Consider the following 16,605-nt stretch of genomic DNA (forward strand, 5'->3'; position numbering starts at 1 on the left):
GGTTAGTTGAATTGGAGTAGACAAACATCTCTTTCAAAGGGTTTCTTTTATTACTTCCATGACTCTACCACTGAATTATATTTTCGTTCTGCTACTCGCCAATGTCGATGTTATTCCAAAACAAAAACAGCTAAGTACTGTCTAAACACGAAGGAAAATCTCATCCATGTCATCCATGGCAAAACTGAAAGACAGCAGATCGTGTTTCATAACTAGATGACGTGTATTTTATTGAATGCGTGCAGCTCGTGCAAGGTGAAATTATGCTAATTTCAATCACCATCATCCTTCTTTTTAATTTTGAAAAAAAAACATCTCATACGTCTTTCTGTTTCTTCGAAACTTCAAAATTAGTTTCCCCTCAGTTTTTACTGTTTACCTTGTTTTGTTTTAGAGAGAAAAACGGAGAAAAAACCTTACAACTAACCTCAATAAATTTTGTTTACATGAGGTTGCCGGATTTGCAACGCATTGCGCGAATCGCCATAGCGCGTTGCACCCGAGAAGCAAAGTTTGAAGAAGTACAACGCCACTATATCAATATATATCAATCTAATTTTTTGTTATGTTATATAAAATTTATCCCCCTTTAACATATGTAAAAATTGAGGTTAAGAAGTGTTAAGCTTTTGCAAACGAAACGGCGAAAGACGATTAGGTGATATTTAGTGGAAGGAGGAGGTATTCAACACTTTCAAATTAAACTCAAATTTTGGCATTATACGACCAACAAGTTTAACTTATAGACGTACAGACACAAACATATGAAACTGTTTATTGATAATATTATGAAACGAATTTATCTATTTAACATTGTAGCCTGAAATTACAGAAAGAAAATAGGATTTCCGGTTCGCAAAAAGGGAAATTTCGCCGGCCTTCAAGCGCACCGGAAGCGCGGAAAGAGCGCTCGTGCCAGTCCTACTCCGCATCACACATTAAATGAAGAGCGGAGCGCTCGTTTCACCGCCCAACCTTTATCCGCCCTGCACTACACACATGGGTTCAGCCTTCGGCAAAAAAAAACAAACACAAAAGAATCAAAAACTGCCTAATATGCTCCACTAGATTCCACTCGTCAACAACTGGAGTCCATTGGAGTTACTGGAATTCTAGTCGTGCAATAGTTCGTTTTTAAGCCATGACCAGAGACAAGCATGCTACACAACGTAAGTCGCCCACGAATAGAAATGAGGGACTCCAGTGGAATCTGGATGAACACGATTAAGCTGCAGGAATCCTGAAGTTGTGAGAGAGAGACTGTTTGTAGACTGAAACAGGGACCGCGGAGCAAGGTGAAAAGTGGGAGGGCTGACAATTGAAAATAATTTTTTCATATTGAAAATCAAAAAAAGGAATAAAATCATAGCATTTGATTTGTTTCTGTCGCGTGACTTTGCATACTTTATCCAGTATTTGTTGCTCTTTATAGGTCGGCATTAGTGAAGATACCGAAATTCTTCATACGATTTTCATTCCGTCCAGCAAATGTGTTTGCAATCTCAATCACGTCCAAGCTTTCCGTTAATTTCTTATGACAATTGAGTACTGTCAAGTTGCTTAATCGCTGCTGTTTCATGTTCGATCTCAGCCATGTCTTTCAGATTCAATGCAAGAAAAGACGCGATTACAATTTTAGTATAGAAAATACTACACTGAAGTGATCTGAAAAATTTCTAACTATGGCCGTTCACTGTTCAAGTAATGTAATTCTTCTTGCCATCGAATATTTCATTGATTCGAAAGGAGAAACTGACAAAAGATAAAACTTTTATCAACTCAAAACAACTACTCACCTTCGTTTGGCTTGAAAAAGCTAGTAAGTTTCTTCATTTCGTCTGATAAAACTGATAAAAAACTCTGCCGGAGCTGGAAGTACAAAACACGCTGCCGAACAAAGCGAAGGGGTGGCCAAGGCATGGCGTTTGATCAAGGGACAAGTCGGCCCCAGGGAACAATTACCGCGAAAAGCACAGGAGCCCCACAAAATACCTGGCGTTTGAAATTAAAGAAAATACAGAGAATATAGCAAAATATAGACGGAAAAAAACTTGTTTCAAGTCTTTTTTTTAATTTTAATTATTTTTCTTTTTAGCTCAAAAAGTGGGGGCGGGGACGCAAAAAAGTGGTGGGGCCGCGGCCCTACCAGCCCCTCCCCCTCCGCGGTCCCTGTGAAAAACAGTCCGTATTTTTGCTTATTTAAGTACGCGCGAACTTTCAAACAAAAGGTCTGGGGCGAGGCTGAGTGAGGCTCGCGCGATTCGCGCGCGTGAGACTCTTAAAGCTCTTAAAGCTAAAATTTCAAAGGGACTACCAGTGTATTAGGAGGACAGCGAAGGAGTGATTTAACACTGTCTTTAATAACAAACCACATGTCCAGAAGGTTTAAAACCTTTTTGGGCGAATACAATGTTCTTGCATAGAAAACGAAAAAAACGTGTTCACGAATGAGATCGCCCTAATCTCATGTCAAAATATTACATCTAAAGCTCTGTTCTTTGTACAAAATTCATCAATAAATATAACATTTGACATATAAACAACAGGCATACAGGAGAAGGTTAGTTCAAAGTGCCTCTACACTGTGGCGCACCACATAAACAGGGTATTTTCTCGTCCTCGATGGGGAATTTATAATCGTAGGTAATTTCTTCGTTCACTTGAATGTCCCTCTTGGAGTAGATGACTATTTTCTTTTCATTTTCTAACGTGACGATCTTGGCATAGCAGTTGGGCTGCCGAAAGAGAGAAAAGAATACGTTTAAATCACACACGCGAGAAAAATCGCGAGGGTCGGAAGTCCCTCCCTCGCGCGTGACTCTGCCTATCGCGCCGGACGTGACTTTTCGTCTGGCTTTGCTTGTTCGCAGAGTAATAAAAAAGAGAACATTGGATTAACCCAAGGTGCTGGGCATTAAACAGATAAATCAGGCTAGGGTAAGTAAAGAATAGTATACAGCGATTTTGAAATACCCTTTACGGTTTGGTTTGAATAGAACTGAAGAACTTTAGTACTGATAGAATAGAAAAACTGAGCAAAAAAAAAAAAAATAGGAGAGAGACTTTTAGATTCGATGACGAGAACGAGAAATACGAGGACGAGATCTTCTCAATACCAGGAAGTGGACTAGCGATACTTTGGCGGGAAAACGTGATAGTCGTCGTTATTCTACCACGGGTGTTAACGAAAATAGGCTGATTAAGCAACAGGACGAGAACGTCAGTTGACGAAGGGAAAGCGCGCGGAAAGGACTAAACACGACTTCTGGTGCTCAATTTGCCGCTCTGCCATTGGTCAAGCCAGTTGTTTGATTTGCGCGCGTCATCGTCAATCTTCTTCAATGAGAATAACCGAGCTAAACTTTCTGGTGAAAAAAAGTACAAAGAAGCTTTCCTGGGTGTCTAATTTTTTGAGAATACACGAAAACCCTTTAAAACTCCTCCTCGCAGTCGACCTCTTCCTAAAGGTCTCTAATTACTTACATCACAGCAGTGATTTATAAACCGCGCCAGGTTTCCTTTTGTAGTTGCATCGATAATCGTGTCCTGATCCACTCGAAACAAGTAACTGGAACCAATGCCCATTTCCTCATAACGCCGTTCACGAATATCCGCTATAGGCTGTCTGATGATCTCTCCAACATACTCGGTCACCATTTCATCCGCTGCTATTGATTCCTGTGCAAACAATCCCCAGTCGTGAATACCTGACTTGGCAAATCGAAGCTGTTTCTTACGCACCTGCAGAATAACAAGACAAGACGCACACACTGAGAAGAAGAAAAATCTTGAAGCATTACATGTCTGGGAGGTGCTATACTATACTCGGGTATTTGCCTTCTAGGTCTGTGATGGATTTCCAATTCTTTTTTTTTTTTATTAAAACAGAGAGATTTTTCGGTCGCTGATTGGCCGAGAGCTATGGTCTATCAGAGCATAGTCTCATAGACTATGGAAATGACGTGGCGTAAATTCTTTTTAACTTTCTCTCGCACGCAATTTTTCAAGAAACTTCACCGGAAATGGACGTCAAAAACTGTCAATGTCATTGCAAAAAACAAATATGCAACACTTTTTCCATGCTCTATACTCTTATCGACCATAAAAATGACGTGAAAGCACTCGCCAGATTTGTAAACATTTTGACGTCAATTCTATGGTAAAGACCATGAAAAATTGTTGTCGAATGGTTAATAGGCCACATAGTTAATAAACTAGAATACCGGTAATTTCAAACAACGTTTTAACAGCAACACGAATCTATTCGTTCCAAGTGTGTCCCGTGGAATCAAAACCTAAATCAAGACTACTGGCATTGTATGTGTAAAGGAAAACACTTCTCACCCTTAGCTGATTGAATTTGAGTAAGTCGCCAAATTCCTCGTTACACACAGCTGACTGAAGTCTTCTTTGAATTGCTCTGTGCTCTCGAGATTGCTGCTTGGCCTTGTTACCATCCGTTTTCTGAAATTAAACATTGTACATGTAAGCAATGGACTTTAGACAGCTAAACATTCGGGTTTCTTTCTCAAAATCGGTTTCTCAAGGCGCGAAGAGTCTAGAAAACTAGAAACCTCTCCCTCCTCCCTACTACTTCTGTAGGAATGAATAGGGGCGACAAATGAGAATTCAAATTTTGATCTTAGGGTTCAAAGGGTTAACATTGCCAATTACGCGCCCTTTTTCGCTATGTAACTCAGTGACGTTGACGAGAAAATTACTTGTAAAGTAAAAATTACACTTTCGTGTCAAGCAAATAGGTCTCCAAAACATTACATCAAACCTTACAAACTGTTAGGCTAAAAAGGTTTCAAGTCACCAAATTGCAATCTGATTTAATCTTCTCTACTACTGTCCATTCGTGCTTTCTGTTGTATTTGCTGTGTTATAAGCCCCTATGTTTAACGTTTTGAGCGCTTATTTTCATGTTTCACTCAGTTTTACGACAGTTCCTACTGTTTAAATTTTGATAGATTTCGTGACGTAGCTCTGCTACACAGCCGTTTTTAGTGTCGTCACGGGGAGGAACGTTGCGTGACGACACTAAAAACGGCTGTATAGCAGACTACATTGTACCTGTTCTTTCTCAGTAATGTTGGCCTGGCACTGAAGCTGTCGCCGCTGAGCTTGCAGGTACTTGGCTTTTTCCTTGATGTCAATTTTGTAAAATCCTTCAGAACGGGCACATCCTGTTAGATGTACACGCACACCCTGCTCTGTTTTTTGTTTACGTCGTGACTTTGGCGCAGGTTGGGCCGTTAGTGGTAATAGTTAAAGACAATAATCCACAGTATTTAACCCTTGGAAATCCTAAAGGTGACCGACATCGGTTTTCTCCTAACAATTTCACACCACAATCAAGAGATTAGGTTATGAATATTAACAAAGTGATCACCAAAGAGAAAATGCTTTGATCTTCAAACAAATTCTCGCAACACATTTTTTAAGAAAATGTATGGAGATCAGTCTTAAACTTGCTCACGTTATATTGCCTAAATGGCTTGGAATGACTTAGTTACAAGTAAGAAGATGATGACAGGTGTGAATTAGATGTCCAAGGTTAGATGGGCAACTATGGCTTTAATCATCTTATATACAGTCGACTCTCTCTTAACGGACACCGCTATAAGATGGACACCTTGGTAAGATGGACACCTTGAGTTGGTCCCTGCCTTTCTTTACTCCCTTTATTTGAGTTTCTATAGGATGCACATCACTATTAAAAACTTACTTAAAGGGAGTAAAGAAAGGCAAGGACCAACTCAAGGTGTCCGTCTTACAGAGGTGTCTGTTAAGGGAGAGTTTACTGTATTACGTCTTAGAATCAACTCTCTCTAAGATGGACGCCTTTGGGACCAGTATTAAGTCTCTATAGGATCCACATCACTCTTAGACAGTTACTTAACTAAAGGGAGTAAAGAAAGGCCAGGACCAACTCTAGGTGTCCGTCTCAAAGAGGTGTCTGTTATGAGAGAGTTGACTGCATTATGTCTTAGAATCAACTCTCTCTAAGATGGATGCCTTTGGGACCAGTATTAAGTCTCTATAGGATGCACATCACTCTTAGACAGTTACTTAAATAAAGGAAGTAAAGAAAGGCAGGGACCAACTCTAGATGTCCGTCTCAAAGAGGTGTCTGTTATGAGAGAGTTGACTGTATTATGTCTTAGAATCAACTCTCTCTAAGATGGATGCCTTTGGGACCAGTATTAAGTCTCTATAGGATGCACATCACTCTTAGACAGTTACTTAAATAAAGGAAGTAAAGAAAGGCAGGGACCAACTCTAGGTGTCTGTCTCAAAGAGGTGTCTGTTATGAGAGAGTTGACTGTATTATGTCTTAGAATCAACTCTCTCTAAGATGGATGCCTTTGGGACCAGTATTAAGTCTCTAAAGGATGCACATCACTCTTAAAAAGTTACTTTATACTCGTCCCAAAGGCATCCATCTTAGGGAGAGTTGACTGTAAGACATACTACAGTCAACTCTTTCTTAACGGACACCGCTGTAAGACAGATATCTAGAGTTGGTCCCTGCCTTTCTTTACGCCCTTTATTTGAGTCTGTTTAGACATCATCATCAGACATCACTCTCTGACAGGTACTTAGTGCAGGTCATAAAAGTGTCCCTCTTGGAGAAAGTTGACTGTAAGACTATTGCAAGTAGAAGATGCTAAATGATTGTATGAAAAGGATATCAGGATGACTGCTCCAGTGGGCATCCAAAACTGACTGAGACCCAACTTGCTGAAGCTGCTCAAAGCCAACTTTCATGTAATGACAATCCTCGGCATCAATACCCAACCTAAGAAACTCATAGGCCAGTTCATCATCAGCCTCAAATGACCGTACAGGAAACTGGGGCTTAGGAAGACTGAGGTCAGGAACAGGGCGCCTGGGCTGTACAGAGTCAACAGTCACTATATCAACTACAGGATATTCAGCCAACTCTCTTTGCCCAGGGAGGGGTGACTCAGTCAAGTCTCTGTTACCAGGGTGGAGTGGCTCATCAAAAGATTTAGTTTCTTCCTCCTGTGCTAACATGGGTTCTGGAATAGTCAGGCCATATGAATGATCCAGTTCTACAAGTGACACTGCTAAAGGCTTGTTAGGCGACAAGAGGGGCCTTCGATCTTCAAAAACGTCATCATCTTGGTCCATTTTCTCCACTGACTTTTCTTCTGGCATAAACTTAAGAGAGGAAGGTTGAATGTTCTCTTTATCCTGGGAACCAAACTCAGGAGGACGCAAAGGAGATTTAATGTCTTTTTTCTCTAAAGGTTCTTCCACTTTTATCACTGAGGAGCTGTGATTGCTCTCACCATGACCACCGTACTGATTAAGACCTTGGAGATCCATTCCAGTCCTAGTTTCATCACTTTTGTGCACTATTTCTGTTTCATTTTGAGTCGAATCACTCTCGTCTTCAGTAAGTTCAGCTCTATCAGAAGAATCATCATGGTTTTTAAACAAATCAGGAACAATGTTAGCAATATGGAAAGAATGAAATGGCTCCATATGTGCAACTTGTTCCACTTTACAATTAGTCGTCTGTGACACAGTTTTGGTTTCAACTGTCCTCTCAAGTTCCTTATTACTAGAAAACACACTTTCATTCCATTTGGAACTGGGCAAATCTTGTACTGACACTGGAGTAAATGACTTTGGTAAAGAATCTGTAAGAACAAAATTGCGTTAATCACTATACACTCTAGATTGACCTCATACTGTTTTAGGGCTCAAAAAAAGTCCTGTCCGCCAGTCCAGGACAAGTAATTTTTTTTGCTGGGCAAGTAACTTTTAAATACCATTTTTAGTTATCCCACTGTAAATTTGTTATGTATATAACATTTTTCTTGTAATAATTCTGTGTGTGAGTCAATAAAAGATTGTTGTTGTTATTTCCTTGAGATTCAGTGCTGTCAGTTTAAAAATCGAAAGGGTTAGAGACTGATTGCTGTCTATGGCATGACACAAGTCAAACTGAGATACTTTGAAGGTTTTGGTTTTAAAATATTATCATTCAAATTCCAGTTCAACAAAATATGCACCAAATTAACATTATTTTTCCCAGGCAGAACGAAAAACCAAAGAAGGTTTATCAGTTTTGAATAAATCCATTGTCCTAAGGCACATAGCCAGTTGCAGGGAAATGTCATCTGAAGCATTCAGTTTCATGTTGAGAAGTTGGTGTCTTGAGTAGCAATGTCTTTTAAAGCTGGGAAGCACTTCCCAGTTATAAAATGCCCTTGAATTTCTTCATACTGCACATGGCTATACCTTGAGTGGTATAAATGTTTTATGTCTTTGTCTAGTTCATTCTACAATCAGTGCTTGCATTGAAATTGCCAGTAATGAAAGCACTCATTTCAGCAAACAACTCTTATGCAACTCTCTTTTATAATCTTTTATCTTCAAATTTGTATTTAAAGCTGCATTTACATGCATTGAGCACTCCTACAACTATAAGCAAAGCAAAGTATGATTACAGGGTTCTTATTAAGTTTAAAGAAGACAGCTGGGATATAAAAGTAGACAGCTTGGTAGTCGATTGCTGAAGTCAATTTCAGGCTCTTGCTCTCTCACCTTACCTTTTTATCCCAAAGAGTAGGACACTCAAAAGTTGAAGTAGCTGGGTTTTTTTAGCGGCACTTGCTGGCACTTAATGTGAACCCTGTTACATAATATTGTTCCCGTGTTAATCAAGTTGATCATATGATATATGAAAATTCGCTGTACCTTGTTCTGATTCCATGACCATTGGGGTGATCTCCTGATTTCTTTCAATATCCTCTTTAATTTCCATTTCAGTGTTTGCCAATTCAGCATCTTCTTTACTCTCACTGGGTACATCCTCCTCCTCACTTTCAGAAGCGCTTTCCTCCTCAGATTCACTGCTTTCACTTTCTTCTTCGCTTCCTTCTTCGCTCTCTCCTTCCTCCTCTTCCGAATCACTTCCATCGCTCCCTGATTCACTGCTACTGCTTGAATATACCTTGTGGTAAAGGGATGAGCCTGTACTGGGCCGCCGTTCTTCGCCTGTCGAAAAAACAAATCACACTCATGGTTTAGAAATGCAAAAAAAAAAACCAAAACCCATTGTAATAAACTGACTACTGAGTGTTTTAGAAGTGCCTGATCATTGTGGCAAAAAAAACTCAAAAGAAGTTTGCATGATTACAGTCTCCCTGGTAATAAAAAAATAATAAAAACTATCATGAATTTTCTTACTTTCTTGAATTTTAGAAGTGACAGTGACCCTATTTTTGCTGCATAAAGCAAGTGCATACCAGTATGCTTAAACAGCAAAAAAGAAGAAGGGTCTTTGTTTAAATTTTTTCTGGTTTTTCCTAAACAAACTCCAAAGCAACTATCAGTGATTCATCAATTTTACCTTCAGTACTCCGCACTATTGTAGCTCGAGGAGCTGCATCCATACTTTCATCAAGTTGCTGCCATGGTGAGTGACTACGCTCTCCTTCCATCCTGCTAAAAGCACGTGGAGCCTTGTTTGAGGAAGAGCTGCTCTCCAAGTCTGTCTCAATTCCAAGGTCAGTTCCTTCTACCATCTGTTTCTTGGGATCCCTTTCCAAGTCTGATGATTCTGTGTTGCTGCGTTTTCGAGAAGAGAAACTCTGCTGCTCAGTTTTGGGAGGCTGTGGTGGTCGTTTCACTTTGAAAGATGGTAGTTTTGGAAGTGATGCACGTAACCCAAGTAGCATGCTGTGAGATCTGTCAAAAGGACTGGGTCCAATTGCAGATGGGTCAGTACCAGAGTTGGATGGCAGGCCAACGGTGGACGTTGGGTGTGTACCCATGGAAACGCTCCTGGAAGAACTTGTAGTCGACATTGGTGTAGTCTGTGGGGTTAAAATAAAGTAATAATAATGAGATGGTAGGAGAAATCTTTTGCTGTTAGAGTGGCCAAATAACAAAAGAACTACTACTAGAGATTTACTATAAACTAAAAACAGGATGACACAGGGTGAAAAGAACGTCAGTTTTACAGCTTACCATTTGGGCTAGCTGTAGCTAGCATGTACTAGCCCAAACATCACTTTAACTAGCCCCAAAAGCTTTTTGAGGAGCACGTTTGATTACACAGTTCTTCTGTAATTTGAATTCTTAAAAAAATTCACTTGCCCATCAGGCAAGCTAAGAGCAAAATTCACTAGCCCGGGGCTATCAGACACTACTTTCTTTGCATGCTGTGACTGGAAAAGAAATAAAATTGAACTACCAAATAACTTGAATACAGTATTTACTCGAAAATAAATTAAACGGAAAAAAGACTAATTAATCGTGTGTAAAAAACATGTTTCCACAGTTTGGGTCTAATAAAATGTGACACTTTTCCAAGGAAATACTTTGTGATAACTCAAGTACATGTAAGGCTTGGAAGAATAATTTAATTTCAATATATTATAAAACTTAGTCATCTCACCTTAGGTTTGGATTGGTTATCCCACCAAGATTCCAAAGCTTTGAATGCCGAAGCCTGAACAAGTTTCTTAAAGATGTCTCGCTTGACAACAGTTTCCAGCTCACCACAAATGTTCCTATAAACCTCGTCAATGATCACAGATGACCAATGCTTCTTCTGTTCTTGTTTCTGGTAGCCATAGCTTCCACTATTTGCATAACCACTACTGGAGAACTGAGGTACAGCCCTTGGGTTGTAAAATCCCGATGCACCACTGAAAGATGGAGGGATAGAAGGAGGGGGAATTGGTATGGGTGGGCCCCCTGGGGGAGGTACTGATGGGGGAATAATGGGCCTTGCAGATAAGGTTGGACAAATAGTTGGCGGAGGTACTACAGGGTGTGTTGGGAGGGGTGGAGGAGGGACTGTAATGGGTGGAGGAGGTACCCGTGGGTTAAAGAATGGAGGGGGTGGAATATTGGGATTGAAAATTGGTGGTGGATATGGTGGGAACACAACATTTGGAGGTGGTACAGAGATTCCCTTTGAACTTTCAGAAGGTTTGCTGTCAAGTTCAGTCACTTCTAAAGTGTCTTCATTTGAGCTGATTGACGATAACGACATGGCATCATCATTATCATCATTGTTCACATCACCAACACAGTTTTCATCTTCATTTGCTTCAATGTCAGAATACAGCTCAATGGGAGCTGGGTCTTGAGAAGTTGCTGAGGTTTCACATTCAGTGTGGGTTGTTGTCTCAATAGTTGGTGAATTGCAGGGAGAAATATCCTCAGTAAGTGGAAGGTTTAATCTTGATGAGCTGTCCTCAGCTTCTGATGAAACAGACACATCTGCGGCAACATCAGGTGAAACAGAGCTCCAGCCACCTGTAGATTCTGCATCCTTTGTGGAATCATCTACATTTGATGAAGCAGTCTGCTCATTTTCCACTGAATTAAGCTGGACGCTTTTTAGAACAATTTGGATCTTCTTAGATTTAGATCCACCGTTCTTCTTTTCATCCTGAAATGCAGTCTCTGAAAGCTTGCGTTTTTTCACTGCATTCTGTGCAGCTTTGATTTTATTTCTTGCAATATCCAGCTGCACCTCATGAGCAACATCCCGTTCATCACCTGGAGGCAAAGGCTCCTCTTCATCCGAACAAGTCTCCACCCCAAGAATGTAAGCATCCTCTGAATATCCACTTCCCCCTGTTGTTTCATTCAATGGAGTACCAGCGACAACAGAAGAAATTATCTCTTCTGCGCTAACAGGTTTTGATGTAGACTCTGTTTCTACTGACTCTAATACACACTCTTGATCTTTATCCTTTGCTTCATGATTTTCTTCTTGCTGCTCAATTGTGCTCTTACTTTTAAGAGTTGAAGTCTGATGACTGTAATAAATGCCCTTTGGCTCATCATCTTTTTCACGCAACCGGGGATCCTGCAGTTTTGAGAAATCTTTTTCCACGAAACTATCTGAATTGTCACTTATATTTTCCAGATCTCTTTGAGATTTGTTAACACCATCTTTTGTTTCTAAACTCCCTCTTTTAACTTCCTTCTCCTTTATTTTGTTGCCATGTTTGTGAGTTTCTGAGAGATCTAGATTCCGTCCTTTTAAGCGTGGATCCCTTGTGTACCCATCTTCACCGCGTTCTTCTTTATCTCTTTCATTATCACCATGCAACTCTCTTCCTCTACTGCTTTCACTATCTTTATCTCGTAGCCTTGGATCTCTATTTCGCAGATCTTTAACATCAGACCTTCTGTACTCATCTGACCTTCTGGGACTGGTACTGTACCTATCTCTCCTGTATTTAGTGTCATCTTTTTCCCAGCGACCAGATCTGTTCCTGTCATAATCGGACTGTCTGTAATCATCCCTTCTATCAAAGTACCCATCTCTTTTATGTCTGTAGTCACCATGTCTTTCAAGCCTTTGATTGTCCTTAAAACTGCGATCTCTCTCACAACCGCGATCAGACTCCCTGTATTTATCACGATACTTCTCTTCCCGCTCAACTTGTTTCTTTCCTGCCCATTTTGAATAACTTTCACTTCTGTCAATGCGGGGGGAGCGGGCTTTTCTAGGAGGGGAGGAACTGTGCACAGAACTCCTGCTGCGAGAGTCAATATTCTTAGTGATTCTTGTGTTCAATTCCTCCTTTCCTTTCTTAGCTAACCCTGACTTGTCTTCCTCTCCAGGAGAGAAGACAGGGTCAGGAGAGATGTCTTCATACTTGAAACAAGATGATGGTGGAGCAGGAATATCTTTAGGGGGTGGAGGTGGGGGCTCCTTGTTGGCTGGTGGTAATGGTGGTTTGGACGTCGGTGGGGGTGGTGGTGGAGGTTCATTGTTCTTCAGGAAGCTATGTGGAGGCGAAACAGGCTCAAATGTTGATTGTCCAGATGACACACTTTGAGGGGACATGTAGGCAGGAACACTCTGAGACAGCTTGTTGACGTTACTAACAGCAGACTTATCCCATGGGCCACTCAATGATGTTCCCCATATGTCAGCTGGTAGGCAAACTGATGAGGCAGGACTTTTCATTAGCAACAGTGAAGGCGATAACACTGAGCTATCTGTTGACGATGACTGTGACATGATTGAAGGGGATGGTGTGGGTAACTGGCTTGATGGCAAGACAGAGGGGGGCATCTCATGGCCTGAGTTCCGCCTTGTTGTGGAAGACTCTAAACCACGAGTTTTGCCATGAACTTCATGTGCTAAATATCAAGAATTAAAAGAAATTATAAGGGATATCTAAAATAAAATGGTCATAAAAAATTCAATCATCACACTGCTAGAGGTAATCATTGATTAAGGACCTGCATTCGTCACTTGTGGATACCAAATTGAGTCCAAAGGAGTCCAGTTTCCCGGCTGAGATGCCCATGATAAAATCAGTGGGGGCAGCTGATCAGCAGTCGCCCCCCATATCTTAAAAATTTGTGGCTTTGTATCACAGGAAAACCAAGATTAGGATGTGTTCTGACAAACACAATAATGTTCTTAATAGAGGTTGGCTGCTCAATAGAGGTTTGTCATCAATTTACCTATTTTTTTGGCAGAAACATCACTTTATCTTGAAACAAACATGAGAGAGTGACATTACTGGTCCAAAATCAACCATTATTCTATCTAGGACTTCATAATTTTTTCCTTATCATATTTTTAAAATAAAGCCAAACTATGTGTTTCAAGCTTTTGGTGGCTGCTTTTGATTTGCTGGCTGTGACAATAAAAGGAGAACTCTCGTTGGGATGCCCACACTTGATACAGGAGTCTGCTTAATTAATAGGGGTTTAATTCGCAATTCTTTTCTACAATTATTTCAGGACTTTGATTACTGGCTAGATAATAGTGGGTGACAGCTTAATATGTGGTCACTTAATGGAGGCTTGACTTTACTACGGCACTAAAGTGAATGAGCTTACGTAAAGTCAAACAAGGAACTGTAACAAGATAAGTAACGTACTCCATACTTCTCTACTCATTAAATCAAAAATTACTTCAGACATTGAATTAAATTCATGAGAAAAGAAAAATTTGACAAATTTATAAATCACCTTTAATTTCTAAAGAACTGTTACAAATTATACAAGAAATTTGTTTCACTTTCAGTAACAGTCACATACATTAACAATGAATAGGAAAAATCTGAGTTCTCTAATAAAAACAATACTGATAATGATATAAATTATTAAAAACTTAAAATGTAAGTTTATGAGAATGTAAAATAAATTTACCTTTTGGTCATAAGTTAAGTGTGTTTCAGAAATGAGCCAAAAAATTTAACTGGCTTCACACAGAAAATCAAGTTTGTCAACCTTTGTTTGTCTAACATTTATCTTTTCTCATTCATTCACCTACAAAACGTTTTCTGACACAATCTTGGTTTCACTGTAATGATCATTTAACTAGGGGAAAACATTTTACAGGCCGTGGTTCAATTTCATGTTTTGCTTTACAATCATGCGTGACACTGGGCATCAAACAGAAGAAAATCAATAACTCACAATAACATTTTACCACAACAAACACAAACCTCCCCAAAACTCAGTTTGCTAGATCTCTCTTTTGGAAAAACATTTTGTTGACATGTATAACACAAAACGAAATCTGAGAGGATAATAAATGGTTTTGATTGGTAAAAACGTGAAGTTGTTAATTAATAAACAACAAGCGGGAACGTCAAATATAGACTGTCAACGTGCCATACCATGTGCTAAATAAAACATAATAAAGTCGACCGTCTAGAAGAATTTTTGTAAAAATCTATCCCGTTTATTGATTTACGATAAACTAAGTATATTTAGTTACTCACCTTTGGCGTTGGTTTCGATGTATGCTTTTATTATGTTTCCCATGACAGAAGTGTGATCGAGTTTTGAAACTGCCAATTTAGCAGCCGCAGTGGTAGCATAAGTCACTCGTCCCTTTCCAGTATGCTTTTTTGTTTGGGGGTCGTAGTAAATTTTGATGGCATCGATTCGCCCATAACGTTCGCACATTTCTTCAAGAAATTTCTTGTCCACATTGTCGTTCAATCCCGAGAAATGAAGTTCGCGTTGTGGAGGAATTCCTACATACCACTTGTCGACCTGTGACAGAGGGAATCACCAAACAAAAGTTAGATTATATGCTGGAAATCCCCCTTAATTGGCTGAGAAATGTACATGATTATAAATCTACAATTCGAGTGTTTAATAATAATTCGATTGCAATTGCATTTTAAAACAATCAACGCGTTGTTGTTGGTTTTTAAATTAAATCGAAATAAGAAATACAAACCTTAAAGTTAGGAACTGGTAAGTCTGCTTTGTTAAGACTCCATATCCTCGTTCGCCTGGAACGCGGGTCCTTTGGGACAACCGGTGGTTGCTGGAAAGGAAACGTACACGTACAATTGACAAGTTTAAAAAAGTTTTAGTAACATTTCGGCGGAAAATTTGTCTTGTTTCATCCAAAGATTACTGCCTTACCCCTTCAAAAACACCGTTGTATCTGTAGATTTTAACATGTCCTTTCTTCAAGGCGGGATCTATGAGAAGTTTGAAATCTTGTCGCTGAACTTGGCCACTTTGTTGATGCAATGATCTCGATAAACCATTCACTAACAACATGAAGAAAAAACTTTAGTATAAAACCTTCGAGAATTACTCGATGGATTCTTGAAATCTCAGGTTTTAGACTGTTTACGAACTGCAAATATGCATTATACATGCCTGGCTTCTCTCCTTGACTTAGACGTGAATGTGATTTAGTTACACTTTCGGGAGCCTTTGCATCGCCGTAGCCGAGTTTTCTTGAAAGAATTGGCGGTTCATAGGACATTTCCGGTCATCATCTAAGCCATGGAACAATCTACTGCCACCAAACCGTGCTACTTAGCCTTGAAAACTGCACTTTCTTTCGAGACCTCCGCAAAATTAATGATTACCTCCGAGATCTAGAATAACCACACGCGTGACAAATATTCCCATCAGTCATTGCGAACAGGTACTTTCACTTTGACCTTCCGGTCCCCACCACAGGACACCCAAGTCTAAGATCATAGTTGAATAGCCCACAGGGCCTTGGCCTATTGTATGCATGGTTGGGCTGTTTTGCTCAGAGTATCATTTTGTTTTATGTTCGATTTCGGAGTAAATTCTGGACAACATTTTATAAGTTACAGTAAAAGCTCATTAGACAAGAAAACTTTTGCTCAAAACTTGGCTTAAGCCCCTATGAGCTAGGAGTGTCATAAATTATTAATTTTGATCAGACCCAAATAGGTTTCCATGTGCATTGAAGTGTTTTTTTCGGCCTTTATCCATTTATTATGTCATTATTTTTGCGTGAGAGAGAAAGAACCTTCGCAAATATTGTGATGCTTGAAATCGGTGATGTGAATGAAATTTGTGGAGCTGTATATGTATATCCGGCACTGTAAATTAGCTAGACGACTTATTTTCATTAAAAATAACAACATTGTGATGATTATAACGTTTCAAATTGCTTTCAGTTATCTGGCATCCGTAAATGATGCATATGGATAACATAATCTCATTATAGTAATTGATCTAACAACGGGGCTGTGGGATTCTGGCTTGTAACAGGAGTCAACTTGAAAACTTCATTACGCCTGAAAGTTTGTGGCTTTTGATGAACGAAAATAATTTTAA

At 39.7% G+C, this 16,605-nt stretch overlaps 1 protein-coding gene across 1 annotated transcript; it reads right to left on the minus strand.

Moving 5' to 3' along the window:
- Positions 1-2,340: 2,340 nt before the first annotated feature.
- Positions 2,341-15,888, minus strand: LOC140951512 (uncharacterized). Its single transcript, XM_073400772.1, has 12 exons — positions 15,664-15,888; positions 15,421-15,551; positions 15,230-15,319; positions 14,763-15,039; positions 10,445-13,161; positions 9,395-9,860; positions 8,740-9,039; positions 6,699-7,676; positions 5,077-5,261; positions 4,345-4,464; positions 3,484-3,741; positions 2,341-2,735 (listed from the first exon to the last, which is right to left on the minus strand). The coding sequence occupies exons 1-12, from the start codon at positions 15,770-15,772 to the stop codon at positions 2,562-2,564; spliced, it is 5,805 nt and encodes a 1,934-aa protein (XP_073256873.1). The 5' UTR covers positions 15,773-15,888; the 3' UTR covers positions 2,341-2,561.
- Between the last annotated feature and the right edge of the window lie 717 nt (positions 15,889-16,605).

Source organism: Porites lutea, chromosome 11 (assembly GCF_958299795.1).
Source record: "Porites lutea chromosome 11, jaPorLute2.1, whole genome shotgun sequence".
In the NCBI taxonomy this organism is placed as follows: domain Eukaryota; kingdom Metazoa; phylum Cnidaria; class Anthozoa; order Scleractinia; family Poritidae; genus Porites; species Porites lutea.

What these genes read in the sequence shown, in the direction of transcription:
- LOC140951512 (XM_073400772.1), bottom strand. Translation starts at nt 15,772, where the DNA reads ATGTCCTATGAACCGCCAATTCTTTCAAGAAAACTCGGCTACGGCGAT. An exon ending in AATAGTGCGGAGTACTGAAG is followed by an intron (nt 9,040 to 9,394) that starts GTAAAATTGATG and finishes TTTTTTCGACAG; the next exon opens with GCGAAGAACGGCGGCCCAGT. An exon ending in TTATAAATCACTGCTGTGAT is followed by an intron (nt 2,736 to 3,483) that starts GTAAGTAATTAG and finishes CTCTTTCGGCAG; the next exon opens with CCCAACTGCTATGCCAAGAT.